Source organism: Bos indicus x Bos taurus, chromosome 3, assembly GCF_003369695.1.
Source record: "Bos indicus x Bos taurus breed Angus x Brahman F1 hybrid chromosome 3, Bos_hybrid_MaternalHap_v2.0, whole genome shotgun sequence".
Taxonomy (NCBI): domain Eukaryota; kingdom Metazoa; phylum Chordata; class Mammalia; order Artiodactyla; family Bovidae; genus Bos; species Bos indicus x Bos taurus.
Window position 1 is genome coordinate 46,506,955 of NC_040078.1, and position 17,516 is coordinate 46,524,470.

The 17,516-nt window shown below is 37.5% G+C and overlaps 1 protein-coding gene across 1 annotated transcript in view; it reads left to right on the plus strand.

Moving 5' to 3' along the window:
• DPYD (dihydropyrimidine dehydrogenase) overlaps nucleotides 1-11,165 on the plus strand; it is a 923,891-nt gene extending 912,726 nt beyond the window's left edge. Inside the window, exons 22-23 of the mRNA XM_027536430.1 lie at nucleotides 6,380-6,520; nucleotides 9,733-11,165. Of these exons, the coding sequence (XP_027392231.1) occupies nucleotides 6,380-6,520; nucleotides 9,733-9,903 (312 nt within the window). The 3' untranslated portion in view covers nucleotides 9,904-11,165. The remainder of the gene's footprint in view (nucleotides 1-6,379; nucleotides 6,521-9,732) is intronic.
• Nucleotides 11,166-17,516: the final 6,351 nt, after the last annotated feature.

Consider the following 17,516-nt stretch of genomic DNA (forward strand, 5'->3'; position numbering starts at 1 on the left):
TTTCGGATAGATGGGGGTCCTCTAGTTCCTCATTCTTTGATCCTAAAGTTTGTATTAAACAGAAATATTGACTGATCTCTTTTACAAAGTTCTTTTGATTATCCCAAACAAATAATTAATTGACAAAGATGTGATTCTAGAATTCTGTACTCTTTTCCAACATTAATTTTGGGAACAGATATTTAAATCAAATGTATCATCTATACTTTAAAGAATTTAGCATCACTTTTTCCCACATACACATTCATACATAAACTTTTCCACTAATCAGGGATGACTATAGCACATCACGTGACCTTTGTACAGCCATACCTTGCTTGTAATAATGAATGTAGTTTCCCTAATCGCCACAGATGTGTGTCCAACAGGGACTAGACTAGCCATATGTGCCTCACTTATTATATGAACCTTTCAGCAAACTCCAGATTCCAGAATGTAGACTCAAGGGTTTTCATAAGCTGACAGTACTACATGGAAGCTTTGATTTTAAACAAACGTCCACATTTTCCACCGCATAGAATGATAATTCATTTTCTTTGATACTCTTTCCAAAATAATTTAAAATAGTTGTCATTCTTGTATCATTTTTCAGATTAAAAGATATATATAATTTTCTTAAGAACTATGATGAAAGAGAGGTGATTTCTTTTTAATTGGGGAATAATTGCTTTACAATGTTGTATTGGTTTCTGCTGTACAACACTGTGACTCAGCTATCAGTATATATATATGCCCTCCCTCTTGAGCCTCCTCTCCACCTCCTGATCCTACCCCTTAGTTCATCACAGAGCAGAGCTTAGCTCACTCTGCTACATAGCAGCTTCCCACTAGCTATCTATTTTATACATGGTACTGTATATATAGGCTTCCCAGGTGTTCAGTGGCAAAGAATCCACTTGCCAAATGCAGGAGACACAGGAGATGTGGGTTCAGTCCCTAGCTTGACAAGATGCCCTGGAGTAGACATAGCCATCTGCTCCAGTATTAATGTCTGGAAAATTCCATGGGCAAAAGATCTTGGCAGACTATGGTTGAGGGGGTCACAAAGAGTTGGACATGACTGAGTGGATGTGCACGAGCACAAATGTATGTATGCCAAAGCTGCCCTCTCAATTCATCCCACCCTCTCTTCCCCCGCTGTGCCCACATGTCCGTTCTCTATGTCTGCATCTCTGCTTCTGCCCTGCAAATAGTTTCATCAGTTACTGTTTTCCTAGGGTCCATATGTACGCATTAATACACATTCTTTTTCTTTCTCTTTCTGACTTGCTTCACTCTGTGATATACTCGAGGTTCATCACATCACTGCAAATGACTCAATTTAACACCATGTGTTAATAAACTTTAGAGCTCCAAAGACTTTGTTTTATTTAGTTTCACATTAAAAAAATGGTGTTCTAATAAATGACGAGAACAATTCTCCAATAAAGTGCAAAAAGGGTATTTGATATATGCAGAATGTGAATTTGCTTCCTACAATAACATTTCTTAGAAATATGCATTGTTTCTTTGGAATAAACCTTATAAGCTGGATTCCTGTCTAGGGAGTTTCCTATTTAATCATGTTTTGAATATTTACTGATTATTTCAGTCAAGTCATGCTCTAATCCAATGAAACAACCATTTTGACTGGGTTGTTTATTAGATTGAAAAACTTATTTTCTATCACATATTGTCTTTTACAGCCATAGAAGAACCTCATCCATTTACTGATTTAAAATAGTATCAGAAAATATTAAGCATATCCAGATTCTTTGACTATGATTATTTTGTATTTAAAGAAGTAGTCAAGATTCCTTAAGAAGCTAGGAATAAAACTACCATATGACCCAACAATCCCACTACTGGGCAACTACCCTGAGAAAACCATAATTGAAAGAGACATATGTACCCCAATGTTTGTTGCAGCATTTTTTACAATAGCTAGGATCTGGAAGCAACCTAGATGTCCATTGACAGATGAATGGCTACAGAAATTGTGGTACATCAATACAATAGAATATTACTCAGCTATAAAAAAAAAATAACACATTTGAGTCAGTTCTAATGAGGTGGATGAACATAGACCCATTATACAGAGTGAAGAAGTAAGAAAGCAAAATACAAATGTTGTATATTAATGCATGTGTATAGAATCAAGATGATATTGATGAACCTATTTTCAGGGTAGCAGTAGAAACACAGAAACAGAGAACAAACTTGTAGACACAGTGGGGGAAGGAGATGGTGGGGAAAATTGAAAGGATAGCATGGAAACATATACATTATCATATGGAAAATAGATAGCAAGTGGGAATTTCCTGTGTGACACAGTGAACTCAGCCCAGTGTTCTGGGACAACCTAGAGGGGTGGAATAGGGTAGGAAATGGGGGGGGGGGTACTTCAAGAGGGAGGGGACATATGTATAGCTGTGGCTGATTCATGCTGATGTTTGGCACAAACCAACATAATATTGTCAATCAAATAGCCAACATCCGTTGGATCATCAAAAAAGCAAGAGTTCCAGAAAAACATCTACTTCTAATTTATTGACTACGGCAAAGCCTTTGACTGTGTGGATTGCAACAAACTGCGGAAAATTCTTCAAGAGACGGGAATACCAGACCACCTAACCTGCCTCCTGAGAAATCTGTGTGCCTCTTGATGACAGTGAAAGAGGAGAGTGAAAAAGTTGGCTTAAAACTCAACATTCAGAAAACTAAGATCATGGCATCTGGTCCCATCACTTCATGGCAAATAGACAGGGAAACAATGGAAACAGTGAGAGACTTTATTTTGGGGAGCTCCAAAATCACTGCAGGTGGTGACAGCAGCCATGAAATTTTAAAAATGCTTGCTCCTTGGAAGAAAAGCTATGACAAACCTAGACAGTATATTAAAAAGCAAAGGTCTGTCTAGTCAAAGCTATGGTTTTTCCAGTAGTCATGTATGGATGTGAGAGTTGGACTATAAAGAAAGCTGAGTGCAGAAGAATTGATGCTTTTGAACTGTGGTGTTGGAGAAGACTCTTGAGAGTCCATTTGACAGCAAGGAGATCAAACCAGTCCATCCTAAAGGAAATCCGTCCTGAATATTCATTGGAAGGACTGATGCTGAAGCTGAAACTCCAATACTTTGGCCACCTGATGAGAAGAACTAACTCATTGGAAAAGACCCTGATGCTGGGAAGGGTTGAAGGTAGGAGGAGAAGGGGACAACAGAGGATGAAATGGTTGGATGGCATCACTGACGCAATGGACATGAGTTTGAGTAAACTCTGGGAGTTGGTGATGAACAGGGAAGCCTGGCTTGCTGCAGTCCATGGGGTAAAAAAGAGTTGGACACGATTGAGCGACTGAACTGAACACAATATTGTGAAGCAATTATCCTCCAATAAAAAATGATTTTTAAAAAGTACTCAAATCTTTTTGTGAATCTCATATTTTTTAAAAAAATATTTAGTAAATTAACAAATAGCTATTAGGCCCATACAACTAATATTTTAGTTGTAATAAAAACTAATATTTTAGCCTAATATTTTGCCATATATTTAATATACAAAGAAGTGAAAGATGCACTTATTTTAACAAATATTCAAGTACCCATTAGATTTCAGTGATCTCAGGAGCAAGATATACCACATATGACACAAAGATGAATAAAGCCTAGTAAAAGACTGCATATAGGAAGCAAATATAGAAATATGTATAAGATGAAGCAGAATTTGCTAAACAGAGAAGTAACAGATGAGTCAGCATAACAGAGTGCTTACAGACATAGATTTTGAAATTAGGCAGCCCTAGTCTGAATGCCTGCTTTTTCATTTACTTACTCTTATACCTTAGATATTAGGCACTTCATCCTCTATAATATATGTGAAATTTAAGTGAGAAAATGCTTAAAAATTATGGCGCTGGCCCAATACATAGTAAGAACTCAAAGTAATCTGTAATCATTAGTTCCACATAATAGATAAAATACTATGAGCCATTGTGGGTGTGTAGGAAAGAAAGAGGTGGGAGACAAAGAAGAGAAAGAAGAAAAGAGAGATCACACCTTTCTTGGTTGGAAAAGAAGGAAAGATTCAGGAAATCTTCTTGTAGTAGTGGTGTGTCAGCTGTCTTTGAAGGATGGACAAGATTTTTCAAAATCAAAATGGGAAGGAAGAGTATTCTGGACAGAAGACCCAAGATAGAATTAGGTACCAGAAGAGTTGATTGATAAGTGTGTTCAGTACAAGGCATGTGTCTAGTATAGCATCAGACCAAAAAAGGCATGCCAGTGAAAGCCTTAAATGCTAGACTTAAATGTGAAACTGTATTTAATTCAGTAGATTTTTTTTTTTTTTTTAGTAAGGTAGTGGGAAATTCAGTTTGTGCTATACAGCACAGATTAAGATGACAATACTGCATAAGATAGGATGGGGAAGGAAGAATATAATAATGAGACTTACTGTGTAGGCTCTTGTAACTACCTTAGAAGTAATGGGAAATTAATTAATAGTGGTTAAAGATGAAGAATTGATGCTTTTGAACTGTGGTGTTGGAGAAGACTCTTGAGAGTCCCTTGGACTGCATGGAGATCAAACCAGTCCATTCTGAAGGAGATCAGCCCTGGGATTTCTTTGGAAGGAATGATGCTAAAGCTGAAACTCCAGTACTTTGGCTACCTCATGCGAAGAGTTGACTCATTGGAAAAGACTCTGATGCTGGGAGGGATTGGGGGCAGGAGGAGAAGGGGACAACAGAGGATGAGATGGCTGGATGGCATCACCAACTCAATGGACGTGAGTTTGAGTGAACTCCATGAGTTGGTGTTGGACAGGGAGGCCTGGCGTGATACGATTCATGGAGTCACAAAGAGTCGGACATGACTGAGCAACTGAACTGAACTGAACTGAAGTGAAAGACCATAGTGGACATGGAAAGAATATTCAAAAGATTTTGCAAATCCAGAACTCAAAAGACTTGGCAACCATTGAGATATTGGAGTAGGGAGAAGTAGGAGTAAAATACAACTCTGAAATTTCAAGCCTCAGTGATTGAAGAAATCCTAACAGTATTTCTATGACTAAAGAAATCGGAAGAAAGATCCAATTTTGTGATGTTGATGAAAAGTTCAGTGAGTGGTGAATTTGTTGTACCAAATTCTAGGAATGGTGCTCATCATGCCACTGATGAAGATCTTAAGTTTGTGAGAGAAACTCTGGATAGAGATATTGATTTGGACCCCAGGCAGCCCCCTACAAACAGACAGTGAGATTGTTGAAATTATATCTTCAACACCCTGAAAAGAAAATAGTAAAAGACAGTAAGTTTCTGATCTTATTCCTTGAGAGCTATACCAATAAACAGTATATAATAATGTAAACTTTGTTTCAGTTTGAAAGCCCAAAGTCATGAGCATATTGTCATTTAGAGAGGAAACAGGAAAAAAATAAAAGTTAAAAAGGGTAAACCAAGGTCATAAAAAAAAGAGCAGGAAATAAAATACCAAAGAGAATATCAGAAGATGGCTTTAATAAGAGTGAAACCTCCTTGAACATGGACCTTGAATTCAAACAAAAGATTGTCTTGTTAAAATTTAAAAACAGAAGCAGAAAATCTTGACAGCATACTAATTTGACAAACATTGTTACATTCTCTTGTTTTGTTTTATGAAACAAAGTGTTTCTTATTGTTGATGAAACATCCTCTGTGCTTCACATATTAAGCACACTTCCAATTAATATGAAGAACAAAGATGTGTAACGGCATGAAGAATCTTCAACGGTGAATGAAGAAAATCCGAGTTCTTTAATAGTAAAAGAGCATCTTATTTAGCTACTAGATTAACCTAATTAATTAACATAAATTAGAATTTTTAAATAATGAAATAACTCTTCAAAACATGACAGGTGGGTATGCTATCAAAGCATTTTTTAAATGAAAATCTAGACTTCAAATGCAGTGCTATAAATGCATAGTGTTCACATTTTTATTCTCATTCCTAGCAATCTTAACGTTTTCTAGTATCAATGCATTTCCCTTTGTTGCTCCTTATTACTTGGATCATTCAAAGTCCAAAACAGACGAAAAGAAAGCCACAACCATTGAAAATGTGTCATTTCTCCTGCCCACAGAAACATTGATTTAGATCATTTGTGGAAAACCTGTTGAATGCAATGAGTTAAGTCTTGTGTTTCTAAGCTAGATATCGAGAGAGGGTCCATCTTTCAGGAGACAGAAATATGTAAGCTACAATTATAAAAAGTATATCCATGAGAGCTACAATATCTAAAATCTTCTAAGTTAGATAATGCAACATTCTATAAAAACAGGGAGATTTGGACCGATATTAGTCATAACACGATAATGTTTTAAAATGAGCCCCGTAAGTAATCCGGCGCCTATCTTTTAGGATGTGATTGGAAAAGCTCTGCAGTACCTTGGAACATATGGTGAACTGAACAACACAGAGCAGGTTGTGGCTGTGATCGATGAAGAGATGTGTATCAACTGTGGCAAATGCTACATGACCTGTAATGACTCTGGCTACCAGGTAAGAATCATGCTGTAATTAGGGTGCTGTGAGGCATGTTTCTTCTGGCTTTTGTAGCAGAAAGCATCTTTTGTTGTGAAGTATGGGATTCAGACCAGACATGCCAAATGTCACTTCTCAGCAGTGACATAGCATTCCATCCTCTCACATTCATAGCACAGTGGTGATTTTCCTTTATCATTGGAGTAACAGTTGCTTTGCAATGTCGGGTTAATTTTTGTTCTACAACAAAGTGAATCAGTTTATATGTACATATATCCCCTCCCTCATGGACCTTGCTCACACCTCCCCTATCTCACCCATCTAGATCATGAGAGAACACTGAGCTGAACTCCCTAAGCTATAGAGTAGGCTCCCACTAACTCTCTGTTTGACGCAGGGTAGTATAGATATGTCAATCCCAGTCTCCCAATTCATCCCACCTCCTCTTTCCCCTCACCCCATGTCCACACCTCTGTTTTCTACATCTGCATCTCTATTCATGCCATGCCAATGGGTTCATCCATACCATTTTTCTAGTGATTTTTTTTAAAGGAAGCTAATAATTCATATGAACGATGCCACCATTCAATGCACAGTATTGTTTTAGTGTCATTTCATCACTCATAAAATTGGAAGGAAAAATTCAAACAAAAATTCACACAATTATGGCCATAAGGAAGCATCATACCTTAAAGGAGAAAGAAGGGAAAAGAACTAGCACTTATTTCCATGATCTTGAAGAACTGGCTTCTGTGCTCTTCCATTCAGTCCTGATTGGGCTTTTACTACAGTTAGAAAGAAAAAGCATTTTGCCACCAAATAGCTATGCTGGTTGGGACCTATCCTTCTGTAGCTGGAAAAGCTGAGCAATTTGTGTTCCTACCGCATAAAGTGAGCCAGAGCTTCTTCCCAGTTGCTGAGTGCTCAGCTGAGAGTCTTCCATGGAACAATAAAGAAAAAAGTGGGTATCAGCTGTCTTCAGGTTAAGAACTACAGAATAATATTGTTTTCATTAAATATTTCACACTTTAAAGAAGTATAATAAAGTAAAAATAAGATCCCTTTAAGATGATTAATGAATTTTCAAGATAGATAAAATGGCCCATTTTTAAAAAAACTATATTTCATTTACCTTATTTAGCTTGGACAAAGATGCTATTGGCTTGTGATATGATTTTATGTATTCTTCTGACCACCTAATGGAGGTATGACAGACATAAGTTTAAATTTTAAAAAACCTCTTTCTCCTCAATTTAACACTGTGACATACCCAATTTTTACCCATTGTATTTACTCATCTTTTTCTACACCTGGAAAGCATCTCTAGCAGTTATTTTGAAAATACTAATCATATCATATTCATTTTCATTTCATCTTTCCTCTCATTAACCAAACAGAGATAAGTCAGGAAGCTCTAACACTAAAATCACAGCACTAGGGTTCTAACATCTTAAATCTTAGAGGTTATGACTCCCACCTTGGAACTGTAGCCTTGGCAAAACTTCAACAAAAATAATCTTATTAGTGAGGGGGGAGATTGCAGTTACGCATTCAAAAAGATTTTTAAAAGCCTTCCTTTGGCTCTTCTGTCTCTCAAAGATAAAAAATAGAAAATCAAAATATTCAAATAAATGTGAAGTTTTACATGTTTGCAAAATTTCAAAGTGTAAGATTTCTAAGACGTAAGTATTATTTTATTTTCATCAGTTGTTTCTTGTATTTCTGTTTATAATAGAGTACATAAGGAAGAGAATAGCTTTTATTCATTTAAACAGTCATCTGAGATGTTGTTTTACAAAACATGGCAGCAATTTGGTTAGACCAAATTTCTTAATGGTTTGTCATAGCTACAGTACTTGTTCAGATATATGGTTGTTTCCTTAAAGCTCAGAATTTTTAAAAAATATTAAGCACTCTGACATAATTTACTCTAATGAGACCATTTTAATTTGTTATGTTCATAAAAGAGAAAAAAAATTAAGTTGCAAGGAACCTTATTTGAGGGAGGGAAATTCATAAACATAACAAATACTTTAATTGGATTTTATAACATGTTGTATATGACACAGGAAAAAAAAAATCGGAACTCAGTAATTATTTGAAAATGTAAGATTTGCAGACCTGACCTCCAGGAGTATCTGGGGCAAGGTGGGGGCTTACTGACCCTCGTAATTTTTCTCAGCCCCCTCACTCATCCCTCCAAATTAGCACGCAGTCTGAGTAAAAACATTGACTTGTTCTGCGAGAGAGACTTCTCGACGAGTCCTCAAGCCCTCTCTGCCCCCATGTAGCTGCCCTGAAGTCTTTCCTAGATGGAAATTCCTGTCTGTTGTTTCCATTGTTGAAATATCTCTTTAACAGGCAAATAGTCATCATGACTTTAAATGAAAATCTCAGTTGTAAATTTCACACCAGGTATTTTCATTGCATGTTACAGATTGTTGTTGTTCAATTGCTACACCATATTATAAATTAAATCATGTTAAAAGGAAGGAAAGATGAGAGAGAAGGAGGGAGGAAGGAATAAATTATTGAGTTTCTCAAAATCCTGAGCGGTTTGAGAACTGAAAGCTTTATCCTGGTCCTCCAAGCAGAAGAGTGCCGGGCCAGGACCAGAAGCCGGGTCCAGGCTCCCGTCTGTCAGTGCTTTGCCCCTTGGTGGAGGAGCAGTGCCTAGAATCAGCTTGGAAACCCTCAAACCTGAAAGCTGGCTCTTAAGCAAATTTTTTTTTTCTATTGCCTTTCTGTAAGCACTATAGCCATAATATGAAACCCAAACAAGGGCATTCATTGCTTCATCTGACAGTGACACTTCTCCACTGTCGAGAACCAGGAGTGTGAAAAGGACAAGGTGTGGAAGCGCCCTGCCCGCCTCCGGCAGCCGACCCACCAGGTCATGGTCAGACCGGCAGGACCCACACTCTGCTCACAATGCAGGAAACTAGAGAGTTACTATGTTATGAAATATTTTCCTCACACAAAGAAAGAAAAATACCTCTAAGGAATTTTAAACATCGTGTTTCTAATTTAAAAGGATTTTTTTTTTTCCTGTCTTTTTTTTTCCCCCCTCTTCTCTAGCAGCTCAACTGTTGCTATAGCTGCACCACAGTCTGGGCGTAGCTGTCTCCAAGTGCAGCTCTCCTGCAGTGGAGAAAAACGTTGATGCTAAAATAGGGGCGTTCTTGCCCTTTGTGGGCAGTGACAGCAAGACTCTTTATTTCTGTTTGCAGGCTATCCAGTTTGATCCTGAAACCCACCTGCCCACCGTTACTGACACTTGTACAGGCTGTACCCTGTGTCTCTCCGTCTGCCCTATTATCGACTGCATCAAAATGGTTTCCAGGACAACACCTTATGAACCAAAGAGAGGCTTGCCCTTGGCTGTGAATCCTGTGTCTTAAGGTGATTTGTGAAACAGTTGCAGTGAACTTCGAGGTCACCTACTTATGCTGATCTTTTCAATAGTGATCATTATGCTCAGCTTTTTCTAAATTCAAACATATAATTTCTAAATTTAAAAAAAGATTATTTCTAAAGAAATTTCTAAATTTTAAAAATGTCTGCTTCCAGTGATCATTCAATTAATGGTCATAAAATAGAATAATTCTTTTCTGAGCAGAATTGTTCAATATAACTATGGAACAGTTAATTGGATGTTCACCATCAGTTGTCCATTATGAAAAAATTAACTTTTTTGTAGCAATTAATGCTACACTTTTCAAATTGCCCTATGCTGAGTTCTGTCTTTCATTTCTAATTGTAAGGGAAATTAAGTATTTTAGAACAAAGTACAATTTAACTTACAACAAATGTTTCCAAGGAAACATTTTATAATTAAAAATTACATTTAATTTTAACTCTGTTTCTAAGCAAAAGTAATTAGCTCCATAAAGCTCAGATGAAGTCAAATAATTATTTACTGTGGTAGCAAAAGAAAGCCAATGAGGGTTTGGGAAACTTTCCTTAAGGTCTCTTCACTGAAATAACTGGATACTGAAGGCGAGAGTGTTCAGTAACCATTTGTATCAAGCTATGCTATTCACCACTCAGGCCTGAGATGCGTGTCCAAATGCTACCAATGAATCAACATGACATTCCTGTTTAAATATTTAAACTATGTTCCTAACAAAGTAAGACATTAGGATGGAACTCTGGTTAAAGCCACTCTTTTGCTGTGCACAGATCTGTTCTATCTGCTTCTAATATAGTCACCTTCGTGATCCTAGCAATTAATGTTTGAACACAGCACAGATTATACAGAAGTGGGGTCATGTGCTTCTTTATTCAAGAATGAGAAATCCAGTATGGGTAATATATATTATATGGGTGATACCACTTTACCAACTCTTTATTTTAGTGTCCATGTTGAATTTCGAAAGTAATTAAAAAAGAAATGGTATTTTCTGTTACTGCCAAATAATATTTTTATATTCCTCGATTTTTAAAATCAGCAAATAGCATCTTATAAACTTGTTTATCTCTTCTTTGTGGCATATTTTAATATGAATCCATAAGTAGTAAATCTTCATGTAATCATCCATAGCACCTTTCTATGACAAATGCAAGATCAAGAGAAAAATAAATGTTTGATTATGCACTTTTAGAAATGCACATTTACCACAAAATCTGTATGATCAAATAATATTAAATAAAATTTTATAAAGCATTTTAAACAACATGGTCATTTGCTATCTCTTCTGCAAATACAATCGCATGTCAACCATTTAGATTCTGAGGTAGAGTAGTTTGGGGTTAACTCTGTTGTAAATTCCATTCACATTCAGTAATACATATAATAAAGTTCAGTTCAGTTCAGTCACTCAGTCATGTCCGACTCTTTGTGACCCCATGAATTGCAGCACACCAGGCCTCCCTGTCCATCATCAACTAGTTCAGATCTAATGAAGATGTCCTTGAGACTTCTTCCCTCTCCTCCATGCTGATTGATCACCCCTTCTGTACAGATGATGCTAACGTCTATACCTCCAAGTTGGACTTCTATCCACGTATCTGACCACTTGCTGTATTTAAGCATTTCAAACTCAATTTCAAAAGTCAAAATAGTTACTTCTCCACTTTTTGTCTTCCCTGTTTTCATCCAGTCCTTTACCATGTCCAACAATTTTACTCCTAAAACATTCCCCAAGGCTTTCCCCAGCTTTAAATTGTAGAAACTGCCATAGTTCATTCCTCTAACATGTATTGTCCAGCTCTTGTAATAACTTCCTAACAGGTCATCTGACATCCCTGCTGACATCCCTGCTCACTTTTTCAGGTGTTATGCTACATTACTGGCCAACATGATTGTCCCGTCATATTTCTCCACCATCATAAAAACCTCCAGATCCTTTCATGTGTTAACAAATTAAATGCGGTCTCATTGTAGCTTAGTTGGTATAGAATCTGTCTGCAATACAGGAGATCCAGTTTCGATTCCTGGGTCAAGAAAATCCACTGGAGAAGGGATCAACTACCCACTCCTGTATTCTTGGGCTTTCCTTGTGGCTCAGCTGGTAAAGAATCTGCCTGCAACACGGGAGACCTGGGTTCGATCCCTAGGTTGGGAAGATCCCCTGGAGAAGGAAATGGCAACCCACTCCAGTGTTCTTGCCTCGAGAACCCCATGGACAGAGGAGCCTGGCAGGGCACAGTCCATGGGGTCGCAAGAGTCAGACATGACTTGGCGACTAAACCACCTCCATTAAAATGGAATACAATACTCTCCTGCTAAGACCCCTCCACTACTATTCCAAACATACGTCCCTTACATAACTGAGCTTTAGCCAAAGTTGGAAGATAACTACAGTCTCTGGAGTTTGATATCTGCCTGTCACTTAATTGCTTGTTACCTCAGACAAGCAACTTCAACTGTCTAATCTTTAAAACTGGCATTAAAACAGTTTCTAATTCCCAAGGTTATTGTGAGGATAAAAAAATAATAATAATACAGGTTAATTAAACAACTCACTGAATAAGCAATTATTTTTACTTACCTAAAAGCATCCTATAATGAAACAATTTATAAAATAAAGATATGTTTTGAATACAAATCATCTTCTGTCTCTTCTCTTATGTGTTGTTATTTTGAAATTGAAATGTTTATACTAGAACAAGTTGTAAATCTTACTGGTTCCCTTGTCAATAATGAGTTCATCAAATTTTTAACATCTGTTCACCTAAAAATATGTTTATACTAGAACTCATATAATCAGGTTATATTTTATAATCTATACATAATTTCAATAATAAAACAACACTCAGTTGCTAAGATCTTCTTAATATTGTCTGAGAATACATCAGAGGTCTGTCTTATATTATTCATTTGAGAGCCTATCATCAATGGCACCCCACTCCAGTACTCTTGCCTGGAAAATCCCATGGACAGAGGAGCCTGATAGGCTGCAGTCCATGGGGTCGCTGAGAGTCGGACATGACTGAGCGACTTCACTTTCACTTTTCACTTTCATGCATTGGAGAAGGAAATGGCAACCCACTCCAGTGTTCTTGCCTGGAGAACCCCAGGGAGGAGGGAGCCTGGTGGGCTGCCGTCTATGGGGTCGCACAGAGTTGGACACGACTGAAGCGACTTAGCAGCATTACAATAAAATAACTTAAAAATTCTTGTTGACTTGTACATTAACAAAAAAGTCACCTGTAAATATTGTTTACATCCCCTTCATGGATCACAGCTTTATCATGGTGACTGCTACTGCTGCTGCTAAGTTGCTTCAGTCGTGTCTGACTCTGTGTGACCCCATAGACGTCTGGCAGCCCACCAGGCTCCCCCGTCCCTGGGGTTCTCCAGGCAAGAATACTGGAGTGGGTTGCCATTTCCTTCTCCAGTGCATGAAAGTGAAAAGTGAAAGTGAAGTGGCTCAGTCGTGTCCGACTCTCAGCGACCCCATGGACTGCAGCCTACCAGGCTCCTCCATCCATGGGATTTTCCAGGCAAGAGTACTGGAGTGGGAGCCATGCCATGTAGAGCCACCCCAACGGATGGGTCATAGTGAAGAATTCTGACAAAATGTGAGGAGGAAATGGAGAAGGAAATGGCAACTCATGCTAATATTCTTGCCTAGAGAATCCAAAGAACGGTATGAAAAAGCAAAAAGATATGACACTGGAAGATGAGCGCCCTAGGTCAGAAGGTGTCCAATATGCTACAGGGAAGAGCAGAGAGCAATTACGAATAGCTTCAGAAAGAATGAAGTGGCTAGACCTAATCGGAAGCAATGCTCAGTTGTGGATGTATCTGATGGTTAAATTAAATTCCAATGCTGTAAAGAAAAGTATTGCATAGGAACCTGTGATGTTAGGTCCATGAATCAAGGTAAATTGGACATAGTCAAGCAGGAGATGGCAAGATTGACCATTGACATGGTAGGAATCAGTGAACTAAAATGGACATGGACGAGAATGGGTGAATTTAATACAGATTATCATTATATTTACTACTGTGGGCAAGAATCCCTTAGAAGAAATGGAGTAGCCCTCCTAGTCAACAAAAGAATCCAAAATGTGTTTCCAAGGTAAACCATTCAACATCACAGGAATCCAAGTCTATGCCCTAAACACTAATGCCAAAGAAGCTGATCAGTTCTATGAAGTCCTACAAAACCTGCTAGAACTAACACCAAAAAAAGATGTTCTTTTCATCATAGGAAATTGAAATGAAAAAGTAGAAAGTAGACTAAACAACAATTTTTTATATGCCACACATTTAATGCAGAGGAAGTTCTTTTACCATTGTTTCAAAACTATATCAACCAAACAACAGCAACAAACCAAAATTGAAATGTAACTAAAATGTATCATTTAAGCATATAGTAGTCTAATCAGACTAGAGGTTATTAGCCCCATTTCATAGATGAAAAACCAAGGCTCAAAGAGTTAATGAAATTTACCTAAGACCATACACTGAAGAGGGCAAAGTCCATATTTAAATCCAATACTGAGCTTCCCTCACTACACAGCCTATGGTCCTTGTTCCCCATCTTCATTCGCACTTCTCAAACCTTCCTACGAATATGAAAAACATTTTCCATCTCACACACATTCAGTTCAGTTCAGTCACTCAGTCATATCTGACTCTTTGTGACCACATGAATCACAGCACGCCAGGCCTCCTTGTCTAACTCCCGAAGTTCACTCAAACTCATGTCCATCACACACGTTATTAGAACCTGTATCTGCTGCATGCCAAATGCATGAACTTGGATACTTTAACTATACCACTGAACCTCAATTTCCTCATCTGTAATAGGAAGATGATAGCTTTGCATTTAATACATTAGATATCATTTGGGTTGAACATAGAAATTTATGTTTATGCACATAGAAATTTCAAATACACTTTAAAGAGATAAAAGGCTACTAGCAAAAATCTACATTTGTTAGACTCAAAGTCAGACTGTCTTAGTATTAACTGGTGGAATGACCTTCTAAGCATTCATTCATCATCTTAGCAATCAGGAAAACGACATTCCAAGCAGTTGGAAAATCAAGATTCTCTTAAAAAGACAGTAAGATGAATAATAAAAATGAAAGAACCCAGTGATGAAACTTAACATATATCAGTTCAGTCGGTTCAGTCACTCAGTCATTTTCTGACTCTGCGACCCCATGGACTGCAGCCTGCCAGTCTTCCCTGTCCATCACCAACTTCCAGAGCCTACTCAAACTCATGTCCATCGAGTCAGTGGTGCCATCCAACCATCTTGTCCTCTGTTGTCCCCTTCTCCTCCCACCTTCAACCTTTCTCAGGATGAGGGTCTTTCCAATGAATCAGTTCTTTGCATCAGGTGGCCAAAGTATTGGAGTTTCAGCATCAATACTTCCAATGAATAGTCAGGACTGATTTCCTTTAGGATGGACTGGTTGGATCTCCTTGCAGTCCAAGGGACTCTCAAGAGTCTTCAACATCACAGTTTAAAAGCATCAATTCTTCAGCACTCAGCTTTATTTATAGTCCAACTCTCACATCCATACATGACTACTGGGAAAACTATAGCATTGACTAGACAGACCTTGGTTGGTAAAGTAATGTCTCTGCTGTCTAGGTTGATCATTTCTTCCAAGGAGCAAGTGTCTTTTAATTTCATGGCTGCTGTCACCATCTGCAGTGATTTTGGAGCTCAAGTAAATAAGTCTCACTGTTTCCATTGTTTCCCCATCTATTTCCCATGAAGTGATGGGACCGGATGCCATGATCTTCATATTCTGAAAAAAGTTTAAGCCAACTTTTTCACTCTCCTCTTTCACTTTCATCAAGAGGCTCTTTAGTTCTTCAATTTCTACCATAAGGGTGGTGTCATCTGCATATCTGAGGTTATTGATATTTTTCCTGGCAATCTTGATTCCACCTGGTGCTTCATCCAGCCGAGCATTTCACATGATGTACTCTGCATAGAAGTTAAATAAGCAGGGTGACAATATACAGCCTTGACGTACTCCTTTCCCTATTTGGAACCAGTCTGTTTTTCCACTTCCAGTTCTAACTGTTGCTTCTTGACCTGCATACAGATTTCTCAGGAGGCAAATCAGGTGCTTTGCTATTCCCATCTCTTTCAGAATTTTCTACAGTTTGTTGTGATCCACACAGTGAAAGGCTTTGGCATAGTCAATAAAGCAAAAGTAGATTTTTTCTGGAACTCTATTGCTTTTTCTGTGATCCAACGGATGTTGGCAACTTGATCTCTGGTTCCTCTGCCTTTTGTAAATCCAGCTTGAACATCTAGAAGTTCATGGTTCACATACTTTTGAAGCCTGGCTTGGAGAATTTTGAGCATTACTTTACTAGTGTGTTAGATGAGTGCAATTGTGTGGTAGTTGAACATTCTTTGGCATATATATGTATATATAATTATCCAATTATCATATTTAGAAATGAAGCTCAGCTGACTTAAATTTCAGATGATGCTTTCTCTTCCAGATCATTTTGCTAAGTGGATACTATCTATTTTTTTACAATATGAATATTTGCAGATGTTTTATTCACTTTTTGTGGTCTTAAGGTGCCTTTTAATGACTTGAAGAAATTGTGTAATAACCATAGTCTGAAAGGGTTAAGATACAGTCCTTAGAAATGAGCTTATTACCTGGCAGGATCTGGTCTACTTCTGTCCTATGAAGTTAATTCATTAACAGGAAAGCCATTAGACACACTATTATCCACCCAGAGCTGTAACTTCCCCTTTTATCTACAGATGCACAGAATTCAGCAAAATGCATGCAGAGTAAGAATTTGGACGAGATCTTTAATGATCCTGGGAGATTCATGTAGTCTAACTCTTTTATTAATTAATATGATAACATTAATTAATATGGTACCTCTTTCCCTCTTTTATTAACTAATACAAATTTTCTGCTTAAATTTTTTTAATTACAAATGACATTTTTACAGTGAGTAGTCCCATTTAGCTTGGAAAATTGCACGGCTAGTTGTCCCTCTAAGTATATTTGCCTTTCATTAACTGATTTACAGCATTTATTAACTGTGATATTGTTTATTATTGTCCTCATATTTACTATTCTTCTAATACATATTTAAACTGCCACGCCATTGAAGAAGCCAAGCCATTTTGTCACTGATAAATTCTACAGTAGTGAGTTATCTTAATTAATGTATCTGTACAGTTATTTATTTACAGAATTTATGTAGTGCTTTTCCATATGTTGTGTTCTGTAAACATCAAGAGGCTTCCAGATCCCTGCCTTCTCTATTCCACTATCATTAATGAATTCAAACTCGTATACAGCTGGCAGTTTTTGAAGATTTTCTCCTCTTCTAGTCACTCAAGATTGCCCATTAAAATAACAATAAACTTTTTCTTTCCTTCCTGCCCCATATCAGTCAGGAAGCTTAATTTCAAGTGACAGAACACCCAATTCAAACTATTTTAGGTAAAGAATGTTATTGGCTTACACATCTAAAAACACAGAGGTAGTGTTTGTTGGATGCGGAGTTTCAAATAATGGCATTGACAGAACTTAGATTCCCTTCATCTCTCCATTC